We start from the raw sequence: 23,469 nt of genomic DNA, 5'->3' as shown, positions 1-23,469 counted from the left end.
GGAATTTAACTGCTAACCCCATCTCTGTGGGAAAGTCTCCTCCTGTCAGAACAGCACTGCCTTTCACCTTTGCTGCTGTTTTGGATACCTGTAGCTGTTGGCTACAATTAGGATCCTACATCACCCCCCCCAGCTGACCCCTACCCAGTGACAGCCCCACTGCTGTGCCTGTCACTTGGAGACAACACAGGTCCAAACCCCATGGTATCATCATCACCATGCTGTATCTTCCAGGCTCCTTCTGCAATTGCATCTTTATTGCACCTGATTTTTATGCACTGACATAAATATAAATTTAACTAAGCTCTAATCTTGTCACATCTCAAATAATAATACACAGTTTCCTCTGATCTTTGCAAATGCAGCCCAGCATCCCTTCAGAGCTTTCCCACCCCACAGCTCAGCTGTTGTTCCTCGCTGTGCTGCCTTCCCTCCAGCCCTTCCCCATCTCAACAGTGCTCCTCCTGACTTACCCCCTTCTCATTTGTTTACTTTTTATCATCCCATAAAAGCAGTGATTCCCTGACGGTCCATGCACAGTTAGAACACTGTGGTCTTCAATTCACTTCACGTTCATTTTTTCTAGGATGCTATAAAATTGTGATAGAAGACAGGCACAAGCACAGACAGAAAAGACCTCTCTGGCCACCCAGTTCAGTCCTACTCCTTAGTCTGTTCTCTTCACTGTTTCTTGTTTTAAACTTAAAAGCCTCCCCTCTGGTGTCTGCTTTAATGAACTCCTGCAATCCACTGCGTCATTCCAAATTATTACATGCAAGAATAAGCTGATCAATTTTAATAAACCCATTATGGTCATGTTCTGAAATAGGTTTTTTGGTTTAGTCTGTGCTGTAATAGCTAAAATGTCTCCTCTCTCTTCTTTAGACATATATTTCTAATCTTCAAATAGCCTGAAGACAATTTTAGGATGAACAAAAAATTATGCAGTTAAAAAATAATGTAAATATGGCTATACTCACTACTGAACAAACCAACTACTCAGTCTAACTTATAAAGGACCTCATCTCATTAGTTCCACTGAAAAGCAGAGGCTGGAATACTCATTTGTCTACAGCTGTAAGCAACTGATTTTTTCAGTACATTCAAAACAAGTAATAATCTGTTCTGAGACACAAAAAGTGATCACACTAAAAAATTTCCCTGCATGAAAACACAAATTACATTTATTATATAACTTTGGGCACTGAAACAAGAAGAAAATTTAACTCTAGTTTAAGCTAATAATTAACAATTATTACATTAAAGCAATGACAAAACCCCAAAGTGAACAAGGGAGCCTATTAGGGGATCAACTGCTCCTTGTTCCAGTGCAGGACATTAAATATAATGACTGCAAATGCTGACATTTTTCTCAGTCCCAGCCACACAGGTGCCCACTTAACAATCTAATTCATGGCATTTACTGCTCCATGTTCTGCTGTGAAAATAAGTATTATCCTTCCTTAAGCTCAGCTCTGCTCTTATCCTCACTCATCTCCCAGCAATGCAGAGCTGTCACAGCAAGCACAGGCCATCACTGCCTTTGGGTCTGTGCTTCTGATGAAATCATCACAAACAGGAAAAAATATCCCAGTGCTACAGGAGCACAACAATAAACTTAATAACAACGAACTTAATACAAAGATCTACTGCTCGTACTAGATTTTCAGTACTGATTTTATTAGCTGTATCATAAAATGTAGTGTTTGGGAAAACAGTGTAACGAATTATATCTGAAAGATTTTAATATCTAGAGAGTTACTGTCAGCAGGATTTCTTATTTCAACTGTGGACTACACCAGGCACTGTGGTCTAAAATACAAATAAACACATACTTGCTGAAGATTAGATATTTGGATGTGACAGCCCAATGGTATGAGATTGTTGAACATGCATGGAGGATCTCTCATGCTTCCCTACTCTTGGGCTGATGAGAGCAAATTTAATTTCACAGTGAGCTGTTTGGAGGCTTTGAATGCTCCATTAGGTTTTACTAGAATCAGATAATTACTATAAAATGTTTATTTATGCAACCAGTGTGACATTCCTTGAAACAGTTATTATTAGATGTTTAACAAATATTGTGTTACTTATCCAAATTCTTAGACATTATTAATTAATATTGGCATAAGAGCCTGAAGAAGAAAACACCCGAGAATTATTTTGGTTTGGACTCCATCCTACCAAGCATATCAAAGTTAGGTTACAATAGCAAAAGAAATGGATGCAGTGAGTTTATTTAGATTAAGCTACCTTACTGTCAGGAAATTAGGTCAGACCTAAACACTGCCCTATTGATCAGGCAGTGACATATTAATAAAAATTTTATCTTGCATTCAAACAAATAAAACTTTTATCTACAGCCTGATTCAGTATAAACATTTCAAAGCCTCTGCTTCTACCTTGCACTTAAAAAGTCAGTCTGTGTCCTTTCTCCTTCATGCTCTATTACAAATCTCCACTGACAAAGATTCAGGAATTGGGATTTAGCTGACAATTTTGCTGAAACTGCAAGTGACAGTGGAATACAGCTGCCTCCTCCCCAGCTGTGCCACACTGATGGGAGTTCAAAAAACTACACAAACTTGCTTTTGTTAGTAAAGCAAGCAGCCAGTTCAAATGGCAAAGAAAGCAAATACAGTAAAGGTGACATGCTTACAGTTATTTTTAAAGCTGGAACCATATTTGAGACACCATTTTTTAACCCGTTCATGCCTGTTACACAGACAAATCAAACATCAGCATTCATGCTCTTGCTTTCTAGAAGAGAGAGGGATTTTTTTAAAAGAACTGTTGTACTTTTAGTTAAAATTAAATCTTTATAAAATACCTCCTTATATACATGTCTCCCTTAAAGACTAGCAGAGCAGCTTGATTTTATCTGGTAAGCTTTTTTTTTTAACTTAATGTTCCTTTGTTTTAGCAAAATGGGTTATTTAATGGTAGTTTAAAAGAAATAATAAAAGCAGTTCACAGCCAGATTTACTGTGGTAAAATCACCTTTTGAGAAACATATTAAGCATTATCAGGCATTTTTTTGCCTTTGTAGAATGTCTTACTAATTCACTGTATATAACATTAACAACTTGAATTGGACCTGACATTTCTCTGTAATTTATTCAGTTCACAAATGTATAAATGGCAGCTTGAGCATTTGCATGCAGATTTCAGCATTACATTCAGATCTCATCTTGTGTGCAAAACCCACCAGCAGCAAATCTCCAGCCTCCCAACAACTCAGTCACTGAGATGTGACCAAGCGAGTTTGTCTCTGACGTATCAAACACGAGCAGAGCAGTCTGACTCCTGCAAAGGGCACCGGGCTGAATCAGCTGCACAGCAACTGCAAATGTGCAAGTTTGCACATTAAATCTCTGGGAAAGATTTCCTAAGAAGGAAGAACATACACATGCAAATGACCGTGGACTTTATCAAATAAATTAAAGTTGGGAAACTCGACAAGTACCTCAATGTTCCTTAAAATGTGCCTTAGTAAATCCCAAACCAAAAGACAAGTGGGACTTCCTGTGAGGTACCAACTACCAACAGTATTCACTGACCTTTGGACTAGCCCAAGAGAATTTAGAATATTCACAGTAGATTTTAAATGATACTGCTTTGACCAAGAACATTTGCTACAGTGTGTGCTTTGTCCCTGATTTAGAAAATTGAGCAAGTTAAAGAGTTTTTTTTTGAGTTACCCTTTAAGGCAGGTGTTTGCAGTGATACTAAATCTTAAATCATAGGCTGTAGTGTATCTACAAAAACTACACTTTGGAGGAAGTTATATTAATGTACTCAGTATCTACCAGAAACAAGAGACAAAGATTTTGGACCATGACAGTTGCACATCAAATTTGGGCACGGAAAAGAGGCTCAAGATAATCCAGTTAGCAATTATCCCAGGAGAGAGGATGCCTTCAAATGTTACAGTGATTATAAACAGAAATGAAGCCATACCGCTGTCTGGTCACCAGAACCATCAGCTCTGATGTTCCTCAGCTCTGCAGCTTGTCTGCTCTGAACATAAATAACTTCACTCTCTACTGTGAACGTGTCAGAGCTCATAAGGAGGTACTGATGGTATAAAAGCCAGTGTGCCCATCTCATCTTGTATTCTGATCATCAAATTGTCAAGCAGGAGTCAAATGGAGACATGCTGATTTGAAAACCTGTCCCTTAATTGCTGTCTAAATATGAACTCAGAATCCTGGTATTTGGCACCTGCTTTTAAAAATCTCGCTGCACATCATTGCCTGTTTTATTGTACGAAGAAACACTGCATGGAAGAAAGAATAGGGTATATAATTTTGAGGAGACATGCAGCCAGCAGTTTTGCTTTTCACATAAAGCACATACTGTTGCCCAAAATTGTAATTAGCTGAATTGAGCTGATATGACTTACTGAGGCTTTATGGAGGAGTTAAGAGCGTTAGTGAAACGTGTGAATTTGTGGGGGAAAACAAGTCCCAGAGATGCACAGACACACACAGAGCATGGAATGCAGCCATGGGGAGCTGGCTGGCATGTGAGAAGGTCCCAGCAGAGCTGGGCACTCTGGAAGCCACAGCAGGACAGCCACACACCCCAGCTGGAAGGCAGGGGCCCACCATGCTTGAAGAAGAGAAAAAGCAGGGAAAAGGAGAGAGGAATAGTAAGGGACACTGAGGCAGGCAGTGCACTCGCATCTCCTGTAATCTCACAGAGATTCCGTGACAATTCTCTCCCAAATTCACGAATGTGCTTTTTCCAGGATGCCAGCCTGTGTAGGGTAAGTCTGTGCCTTTTCACCACCACACACAGCATGCAGCTCAAGGGCACTGCTTTCCCCAGCTGCAGCAGGTGCCTTGCCCTACCTGGCTGCCTTTTTTCCCCTTGTTATGCTTAAAATAGTCTTTTTCCAGCCTTGCCTTAATGGCCAGCAACAGACAATCAATGAGCTGCTTATAGTTTGGGGACCTCTGTTTTCAGCTTGTCTGTTGTCAGGGCCTGTCCCGTCACCTCATGTTTAAACTGTTCACAGCAACAACACACACCAGGGCTCACAGCGTGAAACATTCATCAGATGGCACAGTAAAAACATGAAAATATGGAACAGACACATTCCTGGAAGATCTTACAATCCAAGTATGGCCCAATAGAGAGAGCAAGAGACACAGACAGCAAGCACACCAAGGAGCAGTAAGAAAACATTATTAAATATGACTGCAGCTCTGTAAAGCTGATTGAAACAATCAGATGTTTCAATTTGTTCAATTTACAAAAGATACATTAATAAAAGCATGAATGATTTATCGTACTTTAAGGTACCAATATTCTGACCTACTCCATGTTGTTACCCTACCACGATGAACAATCAGGCTTTGGCTGACACTGGTGAGTTAAACAAAAAATATCCAATTATCCAAAAAGTTGGACAAAATTTAGTTGAGAAGCTGCATCTACCCAGCAATAGTCTCTGTAAACAAATAATTTGAAACACTGTTACATTTGTTCTGTGGAAGAGCACAGCTAAGTGTACCAATTTGAGGGCCACTGCTGGGGTCTAAGATGGCACAGAGTAGTTCTAACTCCAGCAAACACAAAAACAGCTCCTTGCACCTTCTCCCTCTCCCTCCCTCGCTCCCCACAGCCTTGGCCTTAGAGGAGGGAATGCAGCACAACTAATTGGAGAGAGCTAAGAAAGGTAAGTTTTAAAAAACAGACTGAAAGTCTCTGAAATGAGTAAGACCACTTAAATATTTTATCAGCTATAGAATGAATAAAAATCTATTAAAAAAAAAAAAGTCCCACAACACCAGACCTTAGGAATAAATAAGAAAGCATGAATAGGCACAACTGCTTATACTGATGTGCACAAACTAAAAAGCAAGATGGAAAATTGCTTCTGAAACTAATGAGAGAAATGAAAGTATAGGCAGATTAATTAAAAAGAAGTAGTATCAACCTAATTAATTGACAAGGCATGGCAGAAGAGCAGACAACAGAATTCTTGTACTGGAATTCAATGTATTTCAAATACAATGGCTTAGTCTCCTGCCATCACTTACACAGCTGTCTAGATTGACTTGTTCTTTGGAAATGGATATAAAAAAGAAGGAGGATCCTTCAAAAAAATGACCTCATAAATGGCAGATGTAAGTGATATGGGCATCCTCCTCCTGCCCTCCTCTTAGCAAAATAAAGGCATTCTGAAGTAGAGCACAAGACTTATGGCTCTGACCTGTCAGGTGATGTTTCCACTCATCACAGCAGATCTAAAGGTTCCTTCACCAAAATTAAATGTTTCAGAACTGTGCTATAAATAACCATTTGAAATCCGTTACTTAAACAATTTAATAATATAAAACAAAAGTAGGGGAAAAAAATAAAGAAAAATATCACTACTTAGACTTAACTGACAGAAAGGGTGGATGTCAGATTACAGAGCACTGCATGACCTGGGCAGGAAATGTGTATATTAGAGATTATGCCTTCACTTAACTAAAGGAATCAGTACAAGTACTAGCAGTGTATTTCAAGTACTCAATTCTAGTGATTCTGACTTTTTGTAATTAACATATACACACAAATGAATCTAAAACTGCAGGCATAAACATTACTGGCTCACTGATCCATTATCACATTGCTAACAGATCAAGCTTAATCAAGTTCTATCAGGTTTTTTTTTTGATTATACACATTATATTAGACAAGTCTCATTTCATTTAGCCTCTAAACAGCTACATTTTATTACAGTCAGAGTTAAGTCAGTTTGCAGCACACTTGCTGTCTTTTACCCACGCAGGCAGAGCAACTAATGAAAAATAATTAAACACCTGGTCTAAATACATTGCATAAATAACTTTGCTGGCTAGAATTATCAAGTTACTGACAGCAGTAGCATTGTTAATAAAATGTACTTAAACCATTTCCTCCAAAGGAATTCGGCCACATAAAAACAGCTGCCAGATTCCCAGCTTCACAGTCAGAGTTTCTGGGTGGCTTCAGCAGGGTGACCTTGGCTGCAAACAGCTCAGTTCTCTGCTGTTGTGACAAAAGGTGGTGAAATGCAGACACTGTTTCCTGGACAGCAAGCTACACCTGAAGTATGGGATGAAGAAGGAAGTACAATGCTTCATGTTAAACTAGAACAGGAAGGAAAGGCAAGAAAGAAGGCAGGGGAGTTTGCCCTCAGAGTTTGGAGGGCACTACTCTATGGAACAGACACCAGCCTTGTTAAACTTGGGTCAGTGGATCAGAGGAGATCTCAGCCACCAAGAGTGGGATTTTTGCTACAGACCTGGCTCTTCTGGGAGACTAATCCCCCTGATACCTGCTGACAGCAGTCCAGGAGGAAGTCTGGGAGAACCCCTTGACACAGAGGGGCCATCCAGGCCCCACTCTCCTGGTCCTGCCACTCACAATCACAGCAGTGCTGGGGGTTGTGTTAATCCCTGGCAGCCTTGGCTGTAGCAGCCACTGAAGACAGAGAGCTGACCTGGGGCCTCAGGACAGCAGACTGGCTTATTAGGGGAACTGGTACAGGATCCTGGAGGAGACTGCTCTGAAAGGTGAGTTTGAGAGCATTGACATGTCTTCAAAGACAAGCTCCTCTTAACACAAGAATGGTCCTTCTGGATACTGAGGGAAGTGGGGAAAAAAATGTAGGCTGTAAGGAGAATGATGTGGCTAAACGAGGAATTCATGCCTGAGTACCAATGAAAAAAGGCTGTCAAAGGGAGCTGGGAACAAAGACAGACCTGAAAGGAAGAATATTGTAAAAGTACCTGGTCATGCAGAGCTGGTCAGGAAAAGCTCACTGAGGGCTGAAACCTGTGAAAGGTGTGATCAGCAGCAAAAGCTTCTACCACTACTTTAGCAATAAAATAATAAAGCCAATACAGGCCCCCTGCTGAGGGAGGCAGTGACAAGTGACTGGCACTCACACCTTCCTCTGCCTGCCTTCACTGAAATGGAGCTAAAGGAGCAGAGGAAGTACCAGTGACAGAACAAGTATCTCCCGAAAAGTTTCAACCCAAGGAAGCCCATGGGACCTGCCAGGATGGATCCAAGAGCACTGGGAGCGCTGGCTGGTGTCAGTGTGAGGCACCTCCCTGTAACCACCCTGGCTGTGGAGTCAGGATGTTGCAGTCTGGATGAGTGGAGAACAAGATGGGTGAGGGACTGGCTGGACTGCTGGGCTCAAAGGGTGTTGGTTAATGGAACAATATGGGAAGTTGTCATACAACAAAATAGAAAGTTCCAACTTGATATAAAACACTTTCAGAAATTAACTTCCAGGGGTTAAGAAAAATGCAGTGAAACAAACACATTATCCAATCAACAATATTTTGCGTTTTGCAGATTAGCATTTTAGCCACAGTAAGTTATATTATATTTAATGCACACAAATGTCTTCAGAAGTAAGCCCTTCATTGTCACGGTGTATCTTGGTGTAAGCATCGAGGCTACAGAAATTATATTCAGTGACACAGTTGCACTGTAAGGTATTGCTTAAAATTCTTGATTATGTACCACAATATTAGTGTTACCAGGAATAGATATCCTATTCTTGATTATGTAATCAAGAAAAACTTCTGAAAATAATTTTCAGACTACAAACTACTTTTAATCAGCAGTTAAATACCAAGATATGATTACTCCGTTGCTCTAATGACATCTGTAATGGATTCCAAGTGCTGTGCCTGATTGCTTCCCAGCTGATCAGGATTCTGTTCATCACTTCTAGCTGTTGGAATTCTGAGATTTCTTGGAGTTCCTGTGCAAAAGGCTTCCACATTGTTCTGGCTAAATGACTACAGTGCATGCTTTAAAACAGTCACCAAAAACTTTACACTTAGTACTCCAAGATATAATGTCTTAAGAGAAGCAAGGAAGATCTGTTTTGTCCCTCCTTTTTTATTGACAGGCATTGATTATAAAGCAGTATAATCCAAAGAACTTGTCAGACATTGGCCAATAGATCATAAAACAGAGCTGAACTTCACTTTCTCAATAACCACGCTGCAATAGCAACTGACACACCTCCAGTAATGCTGATGTGTTCAGTTTTAATACAGGTGATACACAAGTGATTTAAAAGGCCATTTGAGACATGAAGATGCATGTACAAATTCACAACTGTTAAACTTAAATCAGTGTCTTGTCTCATGTACTTTCTCATTTTTGCCTACTGAAAAAATGATTTTTTTATCTTGCATTTTATTGAACATAAGGGAATTGATAGAGCAATTATTCTTGGGAGAGACTCCTCAGTCAAGAAGTATGAAATAATTACAGTACCATTCTACTACAGACATGCATTACATAGGTCTAAACATCCTTAGCTAGAACAGTGAAAATATTTAAATTTCTCCTCAAAAAGAAGAAATTTCAACTGGTCTTCAGTTCTGCAAACATTTATATGCTCAATTTACCTGAAAATCTCTATTTGCTAAAAAAATTCTTAGATTCTCTGTTTGCTGAAAAGGTAGGATGTAGAACACCCATTATTTATACTGAATTTCCTTCCTCTTATAAGGGATACTGAAGACAAAATATTTGGAACACTTACACAAATTAAAAGTTCTAATCAAAATATTTCTTAAAACTCTGCTACAGGAAGGACAGATGATCTTTAAGAAGAGATTACTTTATGATTCTGGGTTAAACCTGAACTTCCAAAATTAATGGAAGCACATAAACCAACAAAACTCCATAATGGCACACTTTATCATCAAGCTACTGAGGTGTTACACAGTAGATTTAATCAAGCTTAAATCTGTTGGTTTTTACACTTTCCCACTCTTTCAGAAAAATTGTGTTCTGATCAAAAGTAAGTCTGTAGCCTATAAATAATGTCAATCAATTTGACAGCTAAGCTTTAAAATTAACACTGCAGGACACTGAAGGAATTAGGGAAAGGTCTCCAACATGCTCAGAACGTTGCTGTGCAGCAAGGGCTGGGGAGCAGCACTTCAGGTGCAAGTGGAGTGCAAGGCAGAGTGTTACATAAAGCACACAGGACTATTTGCAAGGTCCCTTGGTGGATTGCTGTGCTCCCAGACACACAGCCAAGGCTGTGGGCAGCTCTGCTTCTTATCAAGGCTAAGAAATGTCAGACACCGTGCTTAGATCTGCTTTTCACACCAGCTGGCATCAGGTAACATCACTTTTTATTTCACTTCCAAGAAAAGTACTTCTCTTCTTCACATAGATAATACCACCAATCTGTTTTAAAGTTGTAGCTGTCAAACTTTGTAACTCACCTTTCTAGATGGTCTGTTGCTCTTCCTGAGTGTATGCAGAAACACACTGAGCTCAAACTCCCACAGCAACAGGAGAGAACTGCTAAAACTTGAATTCCTTGACTTTCAGCATTTAAAAAATTTAAATATTGAAGCATTTGAATTTATTAAGCATTAGAAAGCCAGAGAATTCTCTGAGCTTTACTCACTTTAGGTACTCAAAAAGCCATATCCATTTTTTATTATTTTCCTGGCATTGTTTTTTCCCAATGGCTACTGCCCCTATTTATCTTCTCACAGCAATTTGTTTAGGGAGAAGTAATTTGAATGTGTGTTCTTAGGACTTTTATTTCAAAGAAAATTTCCTAGTGAAAAGAAAGCAATTAACTAATGAAAGTACAGCCCTAAAATGAATGACACGGGAAGTCGGACGAAGAAATTGAAATAATATCTCAAGAATCATCCACAAATCACACTTCTTTTCCAAAACACCAAAACAGCAGCATACCAACTCCTACAAAAGACTATTCTGAAGTCAAGGAAAGTAAATTAGCCTTATTGCCAATCTGAAATACAAAGGGAGTTCCAACCCCCATTCTGCACTTAATTGCCTTACCTGGCATTCCATGGACAAGGTCTCCACACAACACAAAGAACTTGGGTTTAGGGTTTAGCTTGTTAATGGCCTGCACTGCTTGCTCTGCTAATTTGATTTCTTCTCCCCATTCATCATCTCCATTATCAGTGTCTCCACATGTCCAAGCTTTCATCAGTCCGAACTGAGGATCTGCTCCTTGGATGAAGTAGAAGGGCCCCTTCCACTGGCACTCATCATCTGAAATGAAAAGAGGGGAAAAAAAAGAAAAGTTAAGCAGTAGAGACACTTAAAAGAGAATGAAAGTTTCCATGTATCATTAAATGGATTGTTCTTCACCTAAGTAGGTTGACACTGCTTCAGCAGAAGTACAGAATTCTGTAGTCACTCATACAGGGCAAATATAAAGGCAGAAGTACAAACTTTTCCTCTAATGGGTAATGGAATAAATGAAAGTATATTAATCTAATTATACCACACAGTAATTACAGACTGATTAGAGGAAAAGTATGTGGAGAATTCAGCAAATAGCAAATGGAAACTACAAGACTACAACATAACACAAGTGTGTAATGTTAGACTTCATTTGATTCTTTTAAGACTCCAATTATTGCTTCTTTAATTAACTAATTAAAACATACAAAAGTTTCACATTTTATGGTTCCAGTAGACTTTTCCTTAAATTATTAAGGATTTAAATGCTTTTTGTTCTCATGGCTTTAGGGAAAAGCTGGAACTGAAGTACAAACACTAGCACACTGGTTTCTCCAGCTGTTTGTATGCATTCATTTGTAACTTGAATGTTTCAGTTTTGAGAGCTGTATTTGGCTTAATACATTTACTGTTATTGGAGTTCTTTTTAAACAGCATTTAAACTGTTAAAAACTCACTGACTACATTAATCTACAGCTGAATCTAAAAAGAAAATGATACAGCAAATTATTTAAAATTAAAATCTAATCCATAAATATATTTCCATATTATGTAAATCTGATCTGAAATTCAGTTTGAGGCAAAACTGGTCTTCCAGTAACAGAAGCAAGCAGCATGTCCACCTTGAATGTGCTTTTGGTTTCCTTCCACAAGAACTGGAGCTTCTTACTTTGCAAGAAGGGGGTTATGGTTCTTTCAAGGAAGGTTGGAAAACAGAGGTCAGAATTCCTTCCTGGCACCGAGGATATGGATAGGCTGGGTGAGGGATAAGGAATGTGGGCAACTCCCAGAAGCTGCTTGGAATTGCCATCTGTTGCTATGGCATCAGATCATTTTGCCAAATGAAAGCTTCCACACTTCAGTTAAAGTAATGTTTAATATCTAAACAAAATTATTTATATACCAGCATTGACTTATTTGAAATAATAATCACGTATTTTATAGGTAGAAACTTTTAGCCACTCATTAGCTTTTAATTCTGAATTAAAATTACATAACTTATTAGAAGAACTGAAATGATCCATCTATCCATGAGTTTGCAACAGAAGCTTTATGGAACCAGTTGAGTGACACAAAGCAATTTAGGTTTTTATTTTATGACTTGCATGAAAAGATATGACTGCCATAAAAAGCAGCTTACATGCTGCATCAAAGGCACTGTTTGTGCAGAGAAATCAACTTACAGTTTTTATAAGTGGAAAACCATAGAATAAAAATCAGTTAAGGAAGCTTGCATAAGAAATCCTTAATGACCTTTACAAAATGAAACTGAAAAAAGGGAATGTCTGAAACAGGAACTTGGTTCAGAGGAGTGGCACAATTCTCAAACTCATTAAATGGGGAAAAATACCAAATCTTGGAACAACATGGCAGGATTTTTAACACCTGTCCCTTTTCTGGACAGTATTGATAATCAACACTGAGCAAAATCTACTTGTTTTGTATTGATTAATCTCAAGCCAGGAATTTTTACTGTAGTAGCCTAAGTAAAATACAGAAACATTTATTTATTTTTACAGAAACTACTCAGAAAAGAAAGCTAGTCTTTGTTTTAAGTATCAATTATGGCCAGGCTGTGTTTCCCCTTCTGGAAGGGAATAGTGTCTGTCCAAAGGCAGCTGGAGCACCTGCAGCAGTCCAGGATGGGAGGCACAGGCAGCAGGACTGGCCCAGGGCCCAGGTAACAAGGAGCTTCATATATAATGCTTGAGCACACAGCAGTCTGGCAAGCAGACAAGGCACATGCACAGCTGATGCAAAACAGGTTGAAAAGCCAGAGCAGGGGTTATTCTAATATAAGCTTCATGGATATTTTATTTTCCTGACTTATGTTCATGCCAATACAGGAACTGTCTAGGTTTTAAGTACCTGAATGTTTCCAAGCCTGTGCACAGATGCTCTGGTTTGAGTGGGTGAGTGATGGTCATGTGAGGCAGAGAGAGAGACTGATAAGATGAATTTGAAAAAAGAAGTTCAGTACACAGACAGAATCAAGAAGTGGCAGAAGAAAAGAGAAACAGAAGATGCAGGGGTGGAGGTGGTGAAGAGTGGGGAGAAAAGGAAAGAGATAGGAGGTGAAAAAAGAAAGGAACTGAAAATGATGCAAAGGTATATGCTATATTCTCCTGTAGGAAAGAAAAATATAAAATGAAAAAAGTGAAGCAGGGACAACAGAAGAGATCCAGGAATCAGGGCTACCATAAATAACATTTACTTAAAATGCTAGTTTAATTAACTGGTCTTAGTCAAATAATTCAGTCAATAGCTGTTTCTGTGGCATTCAATAACTTATCAAGTAGCTACAAAAATAAGAGTAAGGTTGAATATTTTCTACCTTTGATTTGTTATTTGATCAGTCCAACTAGAAACACTATTTAAAAACAAATAACCCTAGTACTTACACCAAATTCCATTAGCTTATTAGTTATCAAGTGGTACTTAGTGATTTTATTCCCCACAAAACAAAAGTATATGGGAACAAAATAAGGACACTGTTTAAACTTACTACTTGTTTTTTTTTTTTTTTTAAATCAGGAATGTGCTTTAATTACTATAAAGTACTATAAATAAAAGCAGAATATCATGAAGAGAGTTGTACTGGTACAACACTACCAGTGCAAACTTGCACCTGCTGCATCAACCCCTAATCCTGTTCTGAATTCAGCTCACCCAGGAAATAACTCTTCACTGCCCTCACTGGTCTGTCTTCAGAGGAGTTTATGCAAGTTTTTCCTTATCTGTGGAAGGCATAACACCCATCCAGCTGAAGTTCCAAGTGTTGCAACCAGTGCAATTTTAGTAATTTTACTTAAAAGTCCAGGAATAGGCTTGGACAAGAGCTCTTTCAACAGGCAATATGGTGAGAGGGCAGCAAAGTGGAAGATGGTAAAAGCATCTTCCACAACCACAGATGGATCCAGATGTCTTCTGCCTGACAATTAAATGATTGACCAATGAACCCTCTCCTGATAATTCTTAGCAAAACTTCTGTACCCTACTTTTCTCCCTCACCAGCTGTTTGTTGGCCCCCACAAGCAGAACAGGTACTGTAGGCCATGCAAAGGAAACTCATCTGCCCAGTGTCAGGCACCACAAAAATCTGTCTGAGCCATTTTTTGGTCTTTGCACTGAATCTCAAGAGTGCTCAAAAAAAATCATTCTGCCTCTATGCCAGGGGAATGCCAAAGTCTGGCAGAGGGAACTAACAAACAGCATTGGATGCAAGTGGTGGGAAGGGGAACAGCTGTTTTTGCAGTAATCATCCAGTCACGATCCACGTCCTAGATGCTACTCCTTCAGGTTTCAGTTAAACAGCATCTACAATCACTATCATCCCTTCAAACGTAGCAAGCAATGGCTTCTCTGGGAATAACAATAACATTAAAGGAACCTTCTCACTAGGAGTTTCAGTTTTCAAGCTTTTAGCTGGGCTAGGCAGTTGTATTACACAAGGTGCATGCTAGGTAAAGCAATAGGAGATTAGGATTCAATCAATAATTTCTTCTGCCTTCTCCCATCACAAAATTGAGTGGAGCTGAGAATCCCTGCAAATTGGCTGCTCATTCCCTTGAACACAGAAGCTGTTTGCAACTTCAGAATTTACCATAAAAACAAGAAAACACAAATGCAGCAAAGAGTCAGCAGACTTCTCCAATAACTGATGCACACCCCCTTTCCATTTCTGAAGGACAAACCATGTCTCTGGTGCTGCTCTTCCACACTAAGCCACTGAAAACTCCTATTTCAAATTTGTTTTGTTCCCAGGCCTCCTTAATTGCTGTTTTGCTGATTGCCACAGAATGTCCAACTTCGGGATATGTTCTGCCTCAGTTTCAATAGCTTCCTACTCCCTTTCTGCTCCCGTGCATTCCAAAGTACAGACAGAGGATCGATGCAATGTATTTTTAGTAGCATTGCCTGAAAAACAGTGCCAGCTGCTAATTTTATCTAAGGATTAATTCTGTGAAGGACTGAAGTAGTCAGCAGCAATTCACAGGAGAAATCCTCAGCCACGGATTGTGATCACAGGCAAAAAGACACTTCAAGGACTTAGGTGGGATTTCAGCTGAGCCTCACGATTTCTAGAGGACAATAGCTAACATTGCTGGGCCTTTATTTCTTCCCCTTTTGCTTTTCCTAGTTCTCCTCTCTCTTCTTTCCCCATCTCCAAGGATCACAAACATGCATCTATAGAGCACTCACAGGAACCACTGGGCTCTGACAGCCACACAGTACAGGTGGGATTTCCAGCATTTCCCTGGGGAGATTTTTTTAAAAAGTGCACTCGTTGGTTTCAGCAGTATATTCGTTTTCTTCTTCCTCTACACTCCGCAACATTTAGTGGAAACAAATTAGTTATGAAAAGTTACTCCTGTCCATAGTCTCTCTCTAGATGCCATCGTGTCAGAGGAGAACGAACATGGACACATGTCCAGTGCCTGCTCAGTAAGCCATGGGTAATAATAAATAGGAAAGTGCCCTCATTGTCATGTTGGGTTTGGCAGGAGAAACGATTTCACTTTTCTGAAAGATGAGAGAACAGCAGAAATAGATACATGGTTCCTGCCTTGTGCTGTCTCTGAGTGTAATTGTGAGACTTTTTCTAAGTAAAATTAAGCAAGAAGCACAACCTTGGTTTTCCAAAGAACCTAAATGCAGGAAGGGAAATGGAATCTTTTAAGTGAGGTCAGTATGTATACAACATAGACAATACAATAAGCAAAAATTTGTTTTTATTACGTTCAGTCCTGAAATAGCTTGAAAACCAATAAAGGACTTGCACTAAATTATTAATAATTTCTTGTTATTTATTAAAATATTATCAATAGGTATGGCCTAAAAACCCTATCATTATTGTCTGTATGTCCAAATTCAAAAGATTTCCATCTAGTGAAATGAGCATTTCTTTCAGCTGTATTTTCCATGTGCACCTGAGGGTCTACCAAATATGACTATTGAAGGTTTTGAGGAATGACTAAGGCAACTTGTTGAGAAAGGTGCAATTTTTCGCATCAGGGAAAAAAAACCCTTCAAAACAGGTATCAAAACATTTTCAGAGAGAAAATAAAACCTTTTAAAGAGTAATTATTTTAGAAATTATGTACTACAGAAATTCTGCTAGTAGAAACACTTAATGACAGAACACAGTTTCTCACATAAATTAGCCAGTGCTACTATTTCCAAAAGACGTACTTTCAAACTTCTTAGATAATTATCAAGGTAAGAAATGTCCTCTCAGGCACAGTTTATTTGTACTGAGGGCTACAGAATGCTAAATTCTAGTCATGCCTTATGCCCACCCCCAAATTTAACATGTAAACTCATTACAAAAACTTTACAGCCCAGAACTGTAGGTGTGAAGGGGGGTGGCTTGCATAATGACAAGGTGAAGTCACAGAAAGTTGCTCAAAACCCACGTAAAAATTTGCCTAATTCATATGAGAGTTGGAGACAGTATTGGGAATGGAATATGCAAGCTGGGAAGCAGTTCTGATCAGTGCTCAAAAATATTACTGTTGAAGAGCTCTAGAACAGTAATCGTAATGTGCCAAGATCCAACACTTATGTGAAAGCAGGAAAAAATAAGAAATCAACTGCAGTTGTATTTAATTTCAAAGGAGGGCGAATTATATGTAATTATGATGCTTTTAAAAAGTGCAAAAATCCTTGAAGGCAGCATGGAAACTATTCAAAGACACTATCCCAGAGGCTCAGACCATATGCACAGCTTTCACTAAGAACTTCAGAAAATCAAAAAGAATCCAGACAGTCTAAACAAGTTAAATAACAGCCTTAAGGAAGATAGTTAGAGCAGGACAGCATCCTTTGAAAAGCTTAAGCATCCAAATAAAGAAAATAAAAAGATTTTATACACTGGGAGGTTAGATACAAAAGTCTGAGAAGTCAAGCTAAAAAAAAATGAAGAACATTTCAGCATAAATCTGAAAACTAATAAAGCCTTTTGTAGAGGAATTAGGAGCAGGTAGCCTGCCAGACACTCACCAAGGTTAAGAGATGTTCCAGACACCAAGATGCACCTAAAGACAAAGGCTGGGCAGAAAAACAAGGTACATTTTTGTATGCATGTTTATTGGGAAGGAACCTGCGAAGATCTGACGTGAGAATTCTTCCTAACAGAAAGTGCATCAGACCTGTCTCAAATCAAAATACCAGGAGGTGATTCAACAAAGAGACATGAACACTAAGAAACCACTCAGATGAGGTGGCATTCATAGAACTCCTCAGAAGTGAAAACCAGCTCCTCTGCACCAAAGAACAGGAAGCTGGCCACTGTCACACCTGCATTTAAAGGGGTTTCCTGAGCAATCTGGTAATGACTGACTGCAAAACTGGCATCTGTACAGGCAAGTGAATGGAAACTCTAACAAAGACAGTAACTACTGGGCTCACTGATTCTTCAGAAAGAGTAATCAACAGCTTTTACATGGACAAGGGAGATCCACTTGATCCTGTCTCCAACAGGCATCTAAGAATTACTCACCAAAGACTCCTAAGGAAGTTGGGTCTTGAAATATGAGAGCAAGTCCTTGCATGCACAGAAAACTGGTAAGAAAAAAAGAAATGGACAAGATACACAGATCCCATCTGGATGTTTACTGGGACCTACACTGCTCAACAGCTTCAGAACAATCTGTAACAGCAACTGAATAGCGAGGAAGTGAGATTCGGTAAAACAAAGCCATTTTGGTGGCCTGAAAATCATGCCTGGTCGTGAAGAACTGGGGAGAGATTTCTTAGACAGTGACAGTCCAAAAGAGCTGACCAACTTCAATGCAAAAAATGTACAGGATAGTGCACATGGGAAAAACATCACCAACTTCATATAAACTACCATAGTTCTAGCAAGTGCTACAAAGCAAAGTCAGCTCAACATTCAGCAATGGTAAAAAAGAATTGGAAAGGAATAGAGAACACAGTAAAATGAAAAAAATATGAGAAGCAACTGAATAAATTTGAAGAGTTTGCAAAAGGTTAGTGAGGGAGGCATGACAGAGGAACATAGAATCACACACATAACTGAGAACGTGAGTAGGCAACACGGGTTATTTGCCTGCTCCAGATAAAGGTTTTGGAAGCATCAAATAAAACTAGCAAAAGACAGGTTCAAAGAGACACTTCTAAACCAGTTAAACTGACAGTACTATCACTTCGTTAGTTACTTGAAAAAAGTGTTTACCTACTTTCACAGGAATTCTCTGCACAGCATGCAAAAAAAACACTTAACAAACCAAAACAAAATAACCCCATGACTTTTGGAGAGAAGTGGTGAAGACAGCATTTACCCAAACATATGGTCCTGTTTCTTCACTAAAATACTAATAGAAGTAGTTGACATCTGAAGCATAATTTCGCACGAGTGGAAAAGACAGATAATTTATTTCAAAAGTAAAGCCAGAGCATAGAAAGGTCTCCTGCCAATAAAGTAGGATATTTGTGCACTGTTTACTGCTGTGTCTCATTGATTACATGGATAATTTAGGTCACTAACCTCTAGTTCCTGATTCACGTCCCATAACAAAGAGCAGGTTACAGGTATAACATCCACATTACGTAAAAGCAGACTGAACAAATATCAGGGTGTAGAAGAGTGATTTTGCAGAAAGGGTAATAAGAAAAAAACCACAATTAAGCTCTCAGTGATGGGTCTCAAATTATAAAAGGAAAAGGTGTGCCAAGCCATAGCAGTGGCAGTAAATGCTCTGTGTAGCTACGAGTTTACACAGGAGTGAAACCTAAAGACTGAGGAAAGCAACAAAACACAGAGAACTGATTTGCATCTTAAACTGCAAGAAATCTTGCTTCAATGTTATCAGCCCTTGGTTCTGTTTTTTTTTTCCCCAATCATTTAGTTGTGTTGAACTTTAGTCTGTTAAGAAAGGGCTAAGTAAATTATTTACAAAGAAGTATTGCATCCAAAGATGGTAGCTGGACAATGGTCACCTAACAAAGCCTGAACAAAATTAAAAACAACCAGTGGTAAGAAAAACGTCAATTAATCTTTAAAGAATTCCAAACAAGGACACTTCAGGAGAAAGAAGCACACTCGGAAAACAGATTCCCAAATGACATATTTTCTTCCATGCTTATGGCAATTTTCAAGAAGTACTTAGATAAAGCTTTTATTCAGAAATTTTTACACTGCTGTTGAACATTCCTTTTGTTACAATTTCACCATACAGTTGATATAACTAGATGGCTTGTCTGCCATCTGTCCCCTCAGCAAATGCTAGGCATTCTGTTCCAAACCAACCAGACCATCTGCAATTAATAGGTTGCCAGAATGACTGTATACGTATACTTCACATGCTCCGAGTTGGTGATTTTTCTTTATTTGGCAACAAGCAAAGCCAAATATTTCCAGCGAAACCCAAGAAAATACCACAAAACTGTAGGGACTGAATAGCCTTGCCGACCTCACCAAACCAATACAACCTGAAATTCATAAATACAAGGAAATAAAAGACCTTCCACGCACGGCAATAGGAAAAGATTTCTTAAAACAGAGTTAGTTGTGCCCCTGGGAAACCTTCGTACACTGTAGAACCTCCATCCTTGGGAGACTTTTACCAACAGGTGACATACACAGAGCTGTCCAACACGCTCCCCTGTCAGTCCAGCCACAGCCACAGGTGGCTGTGCCAGCGTTGGCTTGGCACGGCCTCCTCACTTATTCACCTGGGGAGTCTGGAATCACGTCCCCAGAGGAGCTACAGCCGAGGGGATCCCAGTGCTGCCTCCGCACAGCCTGGAAGGGCCTGGGGAGGAACCGTGCTGCTGACCTGCACCCTGAGACAGGCTGGACGTCCCTGAAGGAAGCGGGACCTTCCCTACTTGCGAACCATTGCACGACTGCCTTTCATTTAAAATAACAAAACCAGTGACCTACCAGTAACCTGTTCGGTCACCCTTACAGGTACAAACACACGCCAGCACAGCGCTGGTGCCAACACAGGCTATGCAGGTCAGCTTTAGGAGCACGGACAAGCATCTGAAAACGACTCTGGCGCTGGGCACCGCCGGCATCCTCAGAGAGCCAGAGCGCGGTGACAAACCCGGGCGGCCCCGGCCCCGCGGGGCGGCCACAGCCTCAAGTCCCCCCTTGCCGCGGCCGCCCCGCGCCACCCGCTCCCCAGCGCGGCCTTCCGGGCGCCGACATCGGCCCAGAGCCCCGGCCCGGCCCCCCTCGCCTCCCCTCCCCGGCGGCAGCTCCTCCCGCCGCCGCCGGGGAAGCCCCGGGCCTCCCTCCGCACCGCACGCCCCTCCCGCCCGGCGGCGCGGCGGGCAAGAGCCGCCGGTGCCCGCCCGCGGTGCCGCCCGGCGCTGGCCGTACCTGGGCGGAAGGCGGTCAGGGTCCTGCCGCGGGCTCGCAGGAACGCGTCCCCCGCCGCCGCCATCGCCCGGCCCCGCGCGGCCGCTGCCGGGAACCGCCGCCGCCGGGCCCCGGGCAGAGGGGGCGGCACCGCCTCCGCCGGGGGCGGCGCCTGGCGCGGGCGGGGAGGCCCCGCGGGGCCCGGTGGCGGCGGTGGCCGCGCTGAGGGCGGAGGGGGCAGCCCGAGTCGGGCGGGTGCGAGGGCAGGGAGCGGTGGGCAGGTGGCTCTGGAGCGAGCGGCTCCCATGGGACAGCCCGAGCGGCTCCTCTAGGACAGCCCCGGGGGCAGCGCGGCGGCTCCGGCACCGCCGTGTGAGGGGGGCGGCCGCGGTGGCTGCGGGTGGGACCTGCCCCAGAGATGCGCTGGCTTTTCAATGAGTAATAATAAAGTAATAGATCTGCGTCCTTTTCGGCTTGTTCCTAACCTGCGAACTGACGGAAACCGGAGTCATCTAAAAGCATTGGCAGCTTTCCTCTGGACCTTGATGGGTTGTTCTCCAGGTCTGGTTTCCTCAGTGTTTACTCGCTCTCACGAAGTTGGACATCAACAGCAACGTCTCCTTGAAAAGGAAAAACAAGTTGAATGGCAAAAGCGCAGGCACAGTGTCTCTGTGCCCACTCCGTGTCACTGCCCCCAGCCCGGGCGGGCCCTGCCTTTACCCGTGGCAGTGCTGGGCAGTGACCAGGGCCCACAAGGCTCCTGTTTTTCTCAGTACCAAGGTACACAGTCAGGTGATGACTGAAATACATGGGTGACCCCTTGCAAGGCAATGTTTTCTGAATCCTTTCTGAACTGCAGTCCCTTTTTGACCCAGCGATACAGGAATGATAACATGGTTGTGATTTCTCAGCTGAACAGCCGGGACCTGATTACTCTGCAGAGCTCTGAGTGCCTCTATTCATTGTGTGAAATCTGTCACTGACGTGCTAGATAAGGTTAATGTTGTCAACTAAAATGTGTTCCTATGGCTAGATTATTTTCCTCTCTGTAAAATGTGGTTATTATTATCCACAAATAAAACCAGCTTCAGTCCTGCTTGTAAACTGCTTGATGATCATTAGATGGAAAGTGCTAGAGGAAGTCTTTTTTATTAAGTAGTGTTTGTCAATTCCTCTCTTTATGAGGCAGCATGTGGTATATTAAGCAAATAAAAATTAAAGTGCATTTTTGAGTCTCAGGTGCAGCCCATCTAAATATCCTAACACCATCAGAGGTGATCACAATCTCATGGTGGAACTGCTCATGCTAATATAAGAGCAATTGGCTCAATCATGGAAAGAAATTTTTTACCTTTTCTGTTTCTTTTCCATTTTCTTCTCATCTGCTTAATGGGGCTGAGTAGCCATAAACCAGAATATGTGACTGCTGCGTGACTTCAGCTAAGCTCGGGATGAATTTTGCAAGTGAAATACCGTCAAGATCAGGCCAAGGAGTGTAGCAGGAGCACGAGTGTTTTGGCAGGACAGCACAGTGTGGTTCTGGAGTGCAGGGCCCTGAGGTTGTGATCAGCACACCTTGGTCTTATTTCACCTGGTTGTGTTGCTAAAGGCAACCATTTTTCCTGTCAGGTCATGCATGTCTGAAAGATTGAATCAGACCTGGCAGAGATGTGGATTCAAAGACCTTCTAGATTTATCTAAATCTCTGTAATTACACAGCCTTCTTTTTCCTAGGCGTGTGTAGGGGGCTCTCCTCCACGAAATTCTGTTGTCAGTACTGTACTCGATCTCTTTGCAGGACGGGTCATGGATGAGCCTTGGGGTGCTCAGCTCTTTGTGGGTGATGGTGAAGGTGAGTAGACAGCCTGCCTATGTAGCCTCCTCTTCAGATGGAATCCTCTGATATTATATCAGTGTTGAGTATTGTCTGCTGTAATGAGGATACCACAAGGCATTTCCATTTTGTAATTTGAAACACATTTTCTTCTGATTTTGCAGCCTGAGTGCAGAAGTGTTTTCATCTGCAGAAATAAAGGGACATTTGCATATAAACATGAGAACTGAGGATGAGGACTGCGTGTGCAGGAGGGGGATTTCAGCTCTCTCCTGCTTCCTTTACTCTGCCAAATTTGAAGTATGCATTTTTGAAGCCAAGATCATGGACCAAATACTATACAGCTAAACTTATTTTACTATGACTAAATCGTTTAAAGTTACTACTGATCTATATTAGTTTAATATAGACTTTCATGGACTTATTCCAGATGAGGCCTAGATAAAGCAGCAGAATTTTGTCTTAGGACTTGATTTGTTATACAAAGTGTCATGAATATAATGGCACTGAATAAATAATTTACAGTAGCATGTGCCTGGTCTTATTTATAGAGTATAAATTGAGAATAATTTATATTAACTAACATAAAGTTAGTTTGAGCATACAGAGGAGAATACATCATTCTGGAAGGCCATGCAGTACATTGAAAATAAGAGATAAAAAGTGGGAAATAGAGGCATTGAAAAGGAAATGCTTATATAAGATTTAGCTTTAATAAGGCCTGTGATTAGAATAGTGCAGATCTGTGGATTCCAGATCTTTTAAGACTTTCTCTAGTATGGATTAGGTCATGCTTGGAAGTTCTGAAAAATCCAGTAACAGACATGCTACTTTATTTCTCACTGCAGTTTAAAGGAAGCTTGTATGCACTTTGAGAGACGTAGATAAAGAACCAATAAAACTAAGTATTAATAAGACATGAAAATTATGCAAAAATTTACTATCTCTGTTGAGCAAATCATATAAACAGGTGTGGTGGTGCCTCCCCCTCTACCCCCAGTGGGGAGCAAAATAGTCAAAAGCAGTGGCTGAAAGAGGGAATCTTTTT

General features: G+C 40.9%; 1 protein-coding gene across 6 annotated transcripts in view; it reads right to left on the bottom strand.

Annotated features, from left to right (window-relative positions):
- CPPED1 (calcineurin like phosphoesterase domain containing 1) overlaps positions 1–21,185 on the bottom strand; it is a 41,038-nt gene extending 19,853 nt beyond the window's left edge. For 2 of the 6 annotated variants that reach the window (XM_017808997.1, XM_017809003.1), the window contains exons 1-2: positions 20,609–20,702; positions 10,846–11,064 (exon numbers count right to left, since the gene is read on the bottom strand). In XM_017808997.1, the coding sequence (XP_017664486.1) occupies positions 10,846–11,064; positions 20,609–20,672 (283 nt within the window). In that variant the 5' untranslated portion in view covers positions 20,673–20,702. Of the gene's footprint in view, positions 1–10,845; positions 11,065–13,125; positions 13,217–18,766; positions 18,822–20,164; positions 20,292–20,608; positions 20,703–21,072 lie in introns of those variants that run through there. The other 4 variants (XM_017808998.1, XM_017809002.1, XM_017808999.1 and 1 more) reach the window with 4 other exon arrangements.
- Positions 21,186–23,469: the final 2,284 nt, after the last annotated feature.

Source organism: Lepidothrix coronata, unplaced genomic scaffold, assembly GCF_001604755.1.
Source record: "Lepidothrix coronata isolate B3197 unplaced genomic scaffold, Lepidothrix_coronata-1.0 Scaffold24, whole genome shotgun sequence".
NCBI lineage: Eukaryota > Metazoa > Chordata > Aves > Passeriformes > Pipridae > Lepidothrix > Lepidothrix coronata.
The sequence above is the reverse complement of the archived record's forward strand: the minus strand, read 5'-3'. Positions and strand labels throughout refer to the sequence as shown.